This window comes from Salmo trutta, chromosome 12 (assembly GCF_901001165.1).
Source record: "Salmo trutta chromosome 12, fSalTru1.1, whole genome shotgun sequence".
NCBI lineage: Eukaryota > Metazoa > Chordata > Actinopteri > Salmoniformes > Salmonidae > Salmo > Salmo trutta.
Genome location: NC_042968.1, coordinates 96,291,596 through 96,304,095, shown reverse-complemented (window position 1 = coordinate 96,304,095; position 12,500 = coordinate 96,291,596). Strand labels below are relative to the sequence as shown.

General features: G+C 46.9%; 1 protein-coding gene across 1 annotated transcript in view; it reads left to right on the top strand.

The window, feature by feature from the left end:
• The window catches only part of rskrb (ribosomal protein S6 kinase related b), a 68,350-nt gene extending 65,181 nt beyond the window's left edge, over positions 1–3,169 (top strand). The window contains exons 11-12 of the mRNA XM_029770417.1: positions 1,233–1,343; positions 2,220–3,169. Of these exons, the coding sequence (XP_029626277.1) occupies positions 1,233–1,343; positions 2,220–2,978 (870 nt within the window). The 3' untranslated portion in view covers positions 2,979–3,169. The remainder of the gene's footprint in view (positions 1–1,232; positions 1,344–2,219) is intronic.
• The last annotated feature ends 9,331 nt before the right edge of the window (positions 3,170–12,500 follow it).

The window sequence follows — 12,500 nt, the reverse complement described above, 5'->3', positions numbered from 1 at the left end:
CGCCTTTGTGCAAGGAGGAGCAGGTGAAGCACTGCCAGAGCCCTGCAAAATGACCTCCAGCAGGCCACAAATGTGCATGTGTCTGCTCAAACGGTCAGAAACAGACTCCATGAGGGTGGTATGAGGGCCCGACGTCCACAGGTGGGGGTTGTGCTTACAGCCCAACACCGTGCAGGACGTTTGGCATTTGCCAGAGAACACCAAGATTGGCAAATTCGCCACTGGCGCCCTGTGCTCTTCACAGATGAAAGCAGGTTCACACTGAGCACGTGACAGAGGTGACAGAGTCTGGAGATGCCGTGGAGAACGTTCTGCTGCCTGCAACATCCTCCAGCATGACCGGTTTGGCGGTGGGTCAGTCATGGTGTAGGGTGGCATTTCTTTGGGGGGCCGCACAGCCCTCCATGTGCTCGCCAGAGGTAGCCTGACTGCCATTAGGTACCGAGATGAGATCCTCAGACCCCTTGTGAGATCATATGCTGGTGCGGTTGGCCCTAGGTTCCTCCTAATGCAAGACAATGCTAGACCTCATGTGGCTGGAGTGTGTCAGCAGTTCCTGCAAGAGGAAGGCATTGATGCTATGGACTGGCCCGCCCGTTCCCCAGACCTGAATCCAATTGAGCACATCTGGGACATCATGTCTCGCTCCATCCACCAACGCCACGTTGCACCACAGACTGTCCAGGAGTTGGCGGATGCTTTAGTCCAGGTCTGGGAGGAGATCCCTCAGAAGACCATGCGCCACCTCATCAGGAGCATGCCCAGGCGTTGTAGGGAGGTCATACAGGCACGTGGAGGCCACACACACTACTGAGCCTCATTTTGACTTGTTTTAAGGACATTACATCAAAGTTGGATCAGCCTGTAGTGTGGTTTTCCACTTTAATTTTGAGTGTGACTCCAAATCCAGACCTCCATGGGTTGATAAATTGGATTTCCAATGATTATTTTTGTGTGATTTTGTTGTCAGCACATTCAACTATGTAAAGAAAAAAGTATTTAATAAGATTATTTCTTTCATTCAGATCTAGGATGTGTTGTTTAAGTGTTCCCTTTATTTTTTTGAGCAGTGTATATCCTTTCTCTCATCTGTCTCTCTCCCTCCCTCTCTCCCTCTCTCCCCTGTCTCCCCCTCCCTCTCTCCCCTCTCTCCCCTGTCTCTCCTGTCTCCCATCTGTCTCCCTCTCTCCCCTCTCTCCCCTGTCTCCCCCGCCCTCTCTCCCACCGTCCAGTTCCCAGTCCTGCCTGAACCAGACCACTACAGTATGTTGAGGAGAGTGAGGTGTTTCCCCTACGACATTCCCCTCAGCTTCAGCCCCCCACTGGCTCTACTCATCACTGAGGTATACACACACACACACACACACACACACACACACACACACACACACACACACACACACACACACACAAAGGCACACACGTACACTATATACTGAGTTACACTTCTTGTCTTTCTATCTGTCCCATTATCTCTGTACCGTCACCATGGAGACCATCTCCATTATCTCTGTACCGTCACCATGGAGACCATCTCCATTATGTCTGTACCGTCACCATGGAGACCATCTCCATTATCTCTGTACCATCACCATGGAGACCATCTCCATTATGTCTGTACCGTCACCATGGAGACCATCTCCATTATCTCTGTACCGTCACCATGGAGACCATCTCCATTATGTCTGTACCGTCACCATGGAGACCATCTCCATTATCTCTGTACCGTCACCATGGAAACCATCTCCATTATGTCTGTACCGTCACCATGGAGACCATCTCCATTATCTCTGTACCATCACCATGGAGACCATCTCCATTATGTCTGTACCGTCACCATGGAGACCATCTCCATTATCTCTGTACCATCACCATGGAGACCATCTCCATTATGTCTGTACCGTCACCATGGAGACCATCTCCATTATGAAGTAGTCAGTTCTTCTATGAGTTGGTAGACCAACTGAACGGCTGCATACTGCCACCTCATTGGCTGATCCCTCTTTTTGACCTGGATGGAATCATGTGATCCAACCTTAACCCATAGGAAGTCCCGCCCAGCTGATTACTTCAAAATAGTCAAATTCCTCAATGGCGCTGCCCATTCTCTAATGGGACACTAGAGTTGTCTATCTAAGTCTATGACACATACCCACACATTGTGGTTAAAAGGGCTTTAGAAATAAATGTGATTGATTGATTGCTTGATTGATTGACAGCTGCTGTGTAAGACACCGACGCGGCGGCTGCGGACCCTGGATCGTTTCAAACGGCAGACCTTTTTCCACGGCGCGACCTTTGACCTGGCGTTACTACAGCGACGACCTGTGGAGGTCATCTTGGCACTGCGGGAGCGTCCTGACCGGCCGGCCAAGGCCCGACGAGGACTGACCCTCTCTCTGCAGCCGTTAAGAGGCTTCGACTACGACACCCTACTCAGCCCTGCAGGGACGCCTGATAAACACCTGGACGACCCCGATACACACACACACCTGGACGACCCCGATACACACACACACTTACACACACCGCTACCTGGTCCGGGCTGCCAGAATCACCTTGTACACACACACTCTTCCATGCCCAGCTCCACACACTCTTCCATGCCCAGCTCCACACGCTCTTCCATGCCCAGCTCCACACACTCTTCCATGCCCAGCTCCACACACTCTTCCATGCCCAGCTCCACACACTCTTCCATGCCCAGCTCCACACACTCTTCCATGCCCAGCTCCACACACTCTTCCATGCCCAGCTCCACACACTCTTCCATGCCCAGCTCCACACACTCTTCCATGCCCAGCTCCACACACTCTTCCATGCCCAGCTCCACACACTCTTCCATGCCCAGCTCCACACACTCTTCCATGCCCATCTCCACACACTCTTCCATGCCCAGCTCCACACACTCTTCCATGCCCAGCTCCACACACCCTCGCAGGCCTCCGACACATGGGAAGAAGGAGATGTTTGTGTGAAAAGGTACTGCAGACACTCGGAGGATGGAGAATGGTCACACACACACCTTAGCTAGCTGGGTGCATGATGTTCTAGGAGTATGACATTCCATGACGTCACAGGAAGACCCCTGACCTTTAGCCCCTCCATCTCCTGTAGAATATTTGAGTAATAAAGATATGTTCAGATTTGTAAACTTATAATAAAAAAATGACACACAAAAACAACAAAATATATATGTAGAATAATAGTGAAGACATCAAAACTATGAAGTAACACATATGGAATCATGTAGTAACCAAAAAAGTGTTAAACAAATTAAAATATATTTAAGATTTTAGATTCATCAAAGTAGCCACCCTTTGCCTTGATGACAACTTTGCACACTCTTGGCATTCTCTCAACCAGCTTCACGAGGAATGCTTTTCCAACAGTGTTGAAGGAGTTCCCACATATGCTGAGCACTTGTTGGCTGTTTTTCCTTCACTCTGTGGTCCAACTCATCCCAAATCATCTCAATTTGGTTGAGGTAGGGGGATTGTGGAGGCCAGGTCATCTGATGCAGCACTCCATCATTCTCCTTCTTGGTCAAATAACCCTTACACAGCCTGGAGGTGTGTTGGGTCATTGTCCTGTTGAAAAACAAATGATAGTCCCACTAAGCGCAAACCAGATGGGATGGCATATTGCTGCAGAATGCTGTGGTAGCCATGCTGGTTAAGCCTGCCTTGAATTCTAAGTAAATCATAGATAGTGTCACCAGCAAAGCACCCCCACACCATAACACCTTCACATCCAGACCAAAGGACACATTTCCACCAGTCTAATGTCCATTGCTTGTGTTTCTTGGTCCAAGCAAGTCTCTTCTTCTTATTGGTGTCTTTAGTAGTGGTTTCTTTGCAGCAATTCGACCATGAAGGCCTGATTCACGCAGTCTCCTCTGAACAGTTGCTGTTGAGATGTGTCTGTTACTTGAATTCTGTGAAGCATTTATTTGGGCTGCATTTCCTGAGGCTGGTAACTCTAATGAACGTATCCTCTGCAGCAGAGGTAACTCTGGGTCTTCCTTTCCTGTGGCGGTCCTCATGAGAGCCAGTTTCATCACAGCACTTCATGGTTTTTATGACTGCACTTGAAGAAACTTTCAAAGTTCTTGAAATGTTCCGTATTGACTGACCTTCATGTCTTAAAGTAATGATGGACTGTTGTTTCTCTTTGCTTATTTGAGCTGTTCTTGCCATAATATGGACTTGGTCTTTTACCAAATAGGGCTATCTTCTGTATACCACCCCTACCTTGTCACAACACAACTGATTGGCTCAAATGCATTAAGAAGGAAAGAAATTCCACAAATGAACGTTTAACAAAGCACACCTGTTAATTGAAATGCATTCCAGGTGACTACCTCATGAAGCTGGTTGAGAGAATGCCAAGAGTGTGCAAAAGCTGTCATGAAGGCAAAGGGTGGCTACTTTTTATTTGTTTAACACTGTTTTGGTTACTACATGATTCCATATGTGTTATTTCATAGTTTTGATGTCTTCACATATTATTCTACAATGTAGAAAATAGTAAAAATAAAGAAAACCCCTTGAATGAGTAGGTGTTCTAAATCTTTTGACTGGTACTGTATATATATATATATATATATATATATATATTGGTAAGCACAAGTAAAACATTACAAATCCCACAGAAAAACAGTTGCATTCCTCTACAAATACAGTGCAATTAGAGAGTAAAAGGGTCTGAAATACTTATGTAAATGTGATATTTTATTTTATCTATAATTTGTTGGCGCTATCATCAAGTTTTGGCAGGTTGATGGAATCAAAGAAGGCTGAAACGTCAGAACTAGAAGCATCGGATTTGGATGAATATACCTCTGAGTAAATGTTTTTGAATCAGTTGATCTCTTCAGGGTCTGTCAGCAAGGTGCCCACCCTCAACCAGGTTTCATGGGCACCCTTTAGTTGTCTAGCCAGCAAACTTTCCGATTTTTCTATTTTTATTTACTTACTTATTTATTTTTAGTTATTTACTTCAAATAGTTTTTGTCACAGCTTTAATAGGATGACCTGAGAACCAAGAATAGAATTGTATTCATTTTTTAATTTTAAAATATTGTTGTAGTCAACCTGAGAGTGTGAAGTTCTGTATGTTTCCTCCAAAGCTGGGAAGGTTTTTTCTATCATCCAGTCCGCATGTGATTCCCTTTTGTTATGGCAGACTCATATGAAATAATATGACCTCTCATAAACACTTTAACAGTTTCCCATAGTGTAGAATCAGATACCATTCCCTTGTCATGAGGAACTCATTCAACTTGGTTGTCATGCAGTCAATGAATGCTTGGTCTGTAGGCAAGGAGGGGTTAAAACGCCAACTGTAATTCTGTTTTGGTAAAGAAAGATTCCACACACTTCCCCAGAGAAACCCGCCCTCCCCACTGCTTCCCCAGAGAAACCCGTCCTCCCCACTGCTTCCCCAGAGAAACCCGTCCTCCCCACTGCTACCCTGTAGTTTTGATACGTAGCTTGCAGCCTCTTCTGGCTGGGTGAAGACTCTTGTCATGCCGTTGTGATGGACATGTAGCCGCATCTCTCATGGATTACATCACATCTCGGAATGCGCACCGTTGCTCCATCACCTCCATGGTGTAGTCGGGGAAGATGAGAACCTTTTTGGTCTTGGTTTTCCATAGCTTGCTGTTGTCCAAGTTGTAGAATGAATTCCTTTTCCTGAAAGTGATGCATGCTTGCGATTACGGTGCACGGCTTGGCACCTGGGGAGGGCTTCGCCTGTAGAGAGAGGTGTGCACGGTCAATTATGAGGGGTGTCGCCCAGTAGCTTGGGAATGAGCTTGGACACGAACTCTGTGGGGTTCCCTTGATCTTCGTCCTCCAAAATCCCTACGAGTTTGATGTTCAGCCTGAGACTCCTGCCTTCTAAATTGAGAACCTTGGCTTGGAGCACCTCATTCTTCTTTTTAAGCTCTGCGCAAGTGGTTTCCAGGCCTCCGATCCGGGTGTCATGATCAGACAGGGCCTCATCGGCTGTGTCCATGCGGCCCCTCAGTTCGGCCTGTGCTGTCTTGAGAGATTCAAATTTTGCTGATTAAGATTTCAAAATTCACGGTGAGGAGATCTGAGGGAACGCTTCTACTCCATGCCCACTAGCGCCCCGTCCAGACAACTTTTAGATACAGGATTCCCACTAGGGCCCCGTCCAGCCAACCTTTAGATACAGGATTCCCACTAGCGCCCCGTCCAGCCAACCTTTAGATACAGGATTCCCACTAGGGCCCCGTCCAGCCAACCTTTAGATACAGGATTCCCACTAGCGCCCCGTCCAGCCAACCTTTAGATACAGGATTCCCACTAGGGCCCCGTCCAGCCAACCTTTAGATACAGGATTCCCACTAGCGCCCCGTCCAGCCAACCTTTAGATACAGGATTCCCACTAGGGCCCCGACCAGCCAACCTTTAGATACAGGATTCCCACTAGGGCCCCGTCCAGCCAACCTTTAGATACAGGATTCCCACTAGCACCCCGTCCAGCCAACCTTTAGATACAGGATTCCCACTAGGGCCCCGTCCAGCCAACCTTTAGATACAGGATTCCCACTAGGGCCCCGTCCAGCCAACCTTTAGATACAGGATTCCCACTAGCGCCCCGTCCAGCCAACCTTTAGATACAGGATTCCCACTAGCGCCTCGTCCAGCCAACCTTTAGATACAGGATTCCCACTAGCACCCTGTCCAGCCAACCTTTAGATACAGGATTCCCACTAGCGCCCCGTCCAGCCAACCTTTAGATACAGGATTCCCACTAGCGCCCCGACCAGCCAACCTTTTGATACAAGATGTGCAGTAGCACCCCGCCTTCCTCTGACACCGCCTGGTATAGAGGTCCTGGATGGCAGGAAGCTTGGCCCCTGTGATGTACTGGGCCTTTCTCTGACACCGCCTGGTATAGAGGTCCTGGATGGCAGGAAGCTTGGTCCCAGTGATGTACTGGGCCAGACACACTACCCTCTGTAGTGCCTTGCGGTCGGAGGCCGAGCAGTTGCCATACCAGGCAGTGATGCAACCCATCAGGATGTCCTCGATGGTGCAGCTGTAAAACCTTTTGAGGATCTGAGGACCCATGCCAAATCTTTTCAGATTCCTGAGGTTTTGATGTGCCCTTTTCACGACTGTCTTGGTGTGCTTGGACCATGTTAGTTTATTCGTGATGTGGACACCAAGGAACTTGAAGCTCTCAACCTGCTCCACTACAGCCCGTCGATGAGAATGGGGGCGTGCTCGGTCCTCCTTTTCCTGTAGTCCACAATCATCTCCTTTGTCTTGATCACATTGAGGGAGAGGTTGTTGTCTTGGCACCACACGGTCAGGTCTCTGACCTCCTCCCTATAGGCTGTCTCATTGTTGTTGGTGATCAGACCTACCACAGTTGTGCCATCAGCAAACTTAATGATGGTGTTAGTCGTGCCTGGCCGTGCAGTCATGGGTGAACGGGGAGTACAGGAGGGGACTGAGCACGCACCCCTGAGGGGCCCCGTGTTGAGGATCAGCTTGGTGGATGTGTTGTTACCTACGCTTACCACTTGCGGGGCGGCCCATCAGGAATTCCAGGATCCAGTTGCAGAGGGAGGTGTTTAGTCCCAGGGTCCTTAGCTTAGTGATGAGCTTTGAGGGCACTATGGTGTTGAACGCTGAGCTGTAGTCAATGAATAGCATTCTCACATAGGGGTTATTTTTGTCCAGGTGGGAAAGGGCAGTGTGGAGGGCAATAGAGATTGCATCATCTGTGGATCTGTTGGTGCGGTATGCAAATTAGAGTGGGTCTAGGGTTTCTGGGATAATTGTGTTGATGTCAGCCATGACCAGCCTTTCAAAGCATTTCATGGCTACAGATGTGAGTGCTACGGGTCGATAGTCATTTAGGCAGGTTACCTTAGTGTTCTTGGTACAGGGACTATGGTGATCTGCTTGAAACATGTTGATATTACAGACTCAGACAGGGACAGGTTGGAAATGTCAATGAAGACACTTGCCAGTTGGTCAGCACATGCTCGCAGTACACGCCCTGGTAATCCGTCTGGCCTGCGGCCTTGTGAATGTTGACCTGTTTAAAGGTCTTACTCACATCGGCTGAGGAGCGCGTGATCACACAGTCATCCGGAACAGCTGATGCTCTCATGCATGTTTCAGTGTTATTTGCCTCGATGCGAGCATAGAAGTTATTTAGCTCGTCTGGTAGGCTCGTGTCACTGGGCAGCTCTCGGCTGTGTTTCCCTTTGTAGTCTGTAATAGTTTGCAAGCCCTGCCACATCCGACGAGCGTCGGAGCCGGTGTAGTACGATTCGATCTGCCTGTTTGATGGTTCGTCGGCGGGCATAGTGGGATTTCTTATAAGCTTCCGGGTTAGAGTCCCGCTCCTTGAAAGCGGCAGCTCTACCCTTTAGCTCAGTGCGAATGTTGCCTGTGGCTTCTGGTTGGCTTCTGGTTGGGGTATGTACGTACGGTCACTGTAGGGACGACGTCCTCGATGCAGTTATTGATAAAGCCATTTACTGATGTGGTGTAATCCGCAATGCCATCGGAAGAATCCTGGAACATGTTCCAGTCTGTGATAGCACAACAGTCCTGTAGTTTAGCATCTGCTTCATCTGACCACTTTTTTATAGACCGAGTCACTGGTGCTTTCTTTAATTTTGGCTTGTAAGCAGGAATCAGGAGGATAGAATTATGGTCAGATTTGCCAAATGGAGGGCGAGGGAGAGCTTTGTATGCGTCTCTGTGTGTGGAGTACAGGTGTTCTAGAATTTTTTTCTCCCTCTGGTTGCACATTTAACATGTTGATAGAAATTAGGTAAAACTGATTCCCTGCATTAAAGTCCCCGGCCACTAGGAGCGCCACCTCTGGATGAGCATTTTCCTGTTTGCTTATGGTGGAATACAGCTCATTGAGTGCAGTTTTAGTGCCAGCCTCTGTGTGTGGAGGTATGTAGACAGCTACGAAAAAAAACAGCAAGTTTCTGCTTTGTTTCTGTAAAAGAAACCAACCTTGAACTTCAACTTCTTCACCAGCTCAGCGACATGTTTTTTTTAAATGACAGTTTTGTCATCAAGTCAGATACCAAGATATTTGTAGGAAGGAACTCGCTCAATTTGTATACCGTTCAAATTAGTCATTACAAATTCATTTAAATCTGGGTTATGGGACCAAGATGCATTGTGTTTTGTTTGCATTTATCGCTAACTCTAGATACAGTAGTGGCTTCTGCTGTGGTTGAAAATCAGACTTCAAATGTGAAAAGGCTTGACCAACCAATGGACCACAACACTATCATCATGTATACGAATTAATATTACGTTTTTTTTTTTTACAGCATTACCAATGTTATTTATATAGATTGTAAACAGTAGTGGGCTGAGTATCGTTCCTTGGGGCACCCCCTTTCATGTAACTTTAAGGAACTCAGATTTGACCCCCATCTACCTTGATGGCCTGAGTTCTGTCACTGAGATCATTATTAAACCATCGACAAGGCATCATGACCCAACCTTTAATGGAGAACAGCTTCTTCAACAGAATAACATGGTCTACAGTATCAAAAGATACAAACATGGCAACACAATTATTTCTATCATCTAAGGCAACTGCAATATCGTTTACAACAAGCATCATGGGAGTCATAGTGGTGCTATGTTTAGGTCTGAAGCATCGTGGGAGTCATAGTGGTGCTATGTTTAGTCCTGAAGCATCATGGGAGTCATAGTGGTGCTATGTTTAGGTCTGAAGCATCGTGGGAGTCATAGTGGTGCTATGTTTAGTCCTGAAGCATCATGGGAGTCATAGTGGTGCTATGTTTAGGTCTGAAGCATCATGGGAGTCATAGTGGTGCTATGTTTAGTCCTGAAGCATCATGGGAGTCATAGTGGTGCTATGTTTAGTCCTGAAGCATCATGGGAGTCATAGTGGTGCTATGTTTAGTTCTGAATCCAGATTGATTAACATTAAGAAGACCATTTACAGTTAGAAAATAACGCAAGACAGGGACGTCTGAGAGTCCAGGAGAATACCATGGATTAGTTTGGTTTTCTGGGTCACTTGAAAGAGGCATGTTTATCAAATGGATGATAACAATTAAAGTGCCAAAACAGGGTCTGGTATGCAGCTAGTAGAAAAAAAATGCAGAAAAGTAGAAAAATAATATAGATCATGAAGGAATGCCTGGGGCAATAATTTTTTAACACGTCTCTTCACATTTATGCCAGGTTCAGAGTTTTTCAATTTGGTTTCTCTAATGCAAGCAATAGACCAGTGGCTGCTGATTATTATTAGCAAAAACACCACTAGCCAAATACTTATGGGGACGGTTAGTCGGGATAAGGTCAATCAACGAGGAGTTTGCTAGTTTATTTTTTAACGTTAATCCTAGTGGGTTTCATTATAAACTGAGTCAAGTTGAACTCAAGACAGATATTCTTTAAATTGATATGAGGCTTGTGTAAACCAATCAAAATGTAGATCTAACACAACCAGTTCAGATTCCAGAAATGGTTTTAATAATCAGATATATTATCGACAGCATTTGGTGATTGGTGTGTAGGCTATTTGGCGCCTGTACAGTTAGGTCTTAAAGCTTAGGCACTAATGCCAGATTAATGTCCAGATAGCATAAAATAATGAAAGAAAAAAAAAATGGTCGCCTATAGATAGATAAATTGCACAAGAATGATACATTTCTTTAATTTGAATATACATATATATGTATTTTTTTTCTCCCTTTATTCAACCCAGCCGTCCTTCATCCACACAATATTTAATGACCCTTAATCCGCCCGCCCAGCGGATATAACCGCCCACGGGGACTGTGGGTCCGCCCGCCCAGCGGATATAACCCCCCACGGGGACTGTGGGTCCGCCCGCCCAGCGGATATAACCCCCCACGGGGACTGTGGGTCCGCCCGCCCAGCGGATATAACCCCCCCACGGGGACTGTGGGTCCGCCCGCCCAGCGGATATAACCCCCCACGGGGACTGTGGGTCCGCCCGCCCAGCGGATATAACCCCCCACGGGGACTGTGGGTCCGCCCGCCCAGCGGATATAACCGCCCACGGGGACTGTGGGTTATAAGTTAACCTGCGTATCACTGTATACCACTGTAGCAGTAGGATACCAGCTGTATAACAGCAGAACTAGACAACCCTACCTGGGATTCAGCCTGTTATAACATCTCTATGACAACCCTAGCCTGTTTATAGCAGGTGTACTACTATGCTAATACAGTCTAGACTGGAGTTTTTTTTTTATAAAGGACTGCTCTTATTTCTTACCCACAATGCCTCACACCTGATCCCTTCCTTATTCTTATTAGAACTGAGTCAAATACAAAATAATTTCAAATAATCAAAAGTATTTGAGCAGCACTGGATTTCGATTAGAATTTGCACCTTTGGGACTATTCTATTGATTCCATTGTACCGGGGCGAACTAAATCGTCTCGTGTATGTGGAAGTATTTGAAGTAGGTATCGGACCGAGATGTGATTGTTGCTGTCAGATGTGTTTTTTTCTTCTTCTCAGTCGTGTTAGTCATGTTCTGATCTGTGATGAGGTTGTTGTTGTTTTGCTCTGTATTTTCCTAACTATCATCAGCTCAACGATTAAACTGTTTCCAACTTGGGGTGTTTTCCTGTGTCATATCAAATCAACGTGTTTTGGTCACATACACAGATTTGCAGATGTTTTCAAAGGTGTAGCGAAATGCTTGTGTTTCTAGCTCCAACAGTGCAGTAATATCTAGCAATACAAAACAATACAAAACAATACACACATAATACCAAAAAGTTCAAAGTTCTGCTCTGAGAGAAAGGAGTGTGTGTGTGTGTGTGTGTGTGTGTGTGTGGAAAGGAGAGAGGATGTGCTTGGTTTGTAGATGCAGTTCTCTTCATTTAAACGTTTCCACTTCATCAAGCGAGAACCCTTTTCTGAAAGAGAGAGAGAGGATAAAGACGGAGAAAAGGAGAGGGTAGGGCGAGAGAGAGGAGGGTGAGGATGGTGTTGCTGGGAGGGAAGGAGAGGGTAGAGAGAGAGGAGGGTGAGGATGGTGTTGCTGGGAGGGAAGGAGAGGGTAGAGAGAGAGAGGAGGGTGAGGATGATGTTGCTGGGAGGGAAGGAGAGGGTAGAGAGAGAGAGGGGGTGAGGATGATGTTGCTGGGAGGGAAGGAGAGGGTAGAGAGAGAGAGGAGGGTGAGGATGGTGTTGCTGGGAGGGAAGGAGAGGGTAGAGAGAGAGAGAGGGTGAGGATGATGTTGCTGGGAGGGAAGGAGAGGGTAGAGAGAGAGGAGGAGGTGAGGATGGTGTTGCTGGGAGGGAAGGAGAGGGTTAGAGAGAGCGAGAGGAGGTGAGGATGGTGTTGCTGGGAGGGAAGGAGAGGTAAGACGAGAGAGAGGAGGGTGGAGGATGGTGTTGCTGGGAGGGAAGAGGGTAGAGAGAGAGAGGAGGGTGAGGAATGTTTGCTGGGGGGG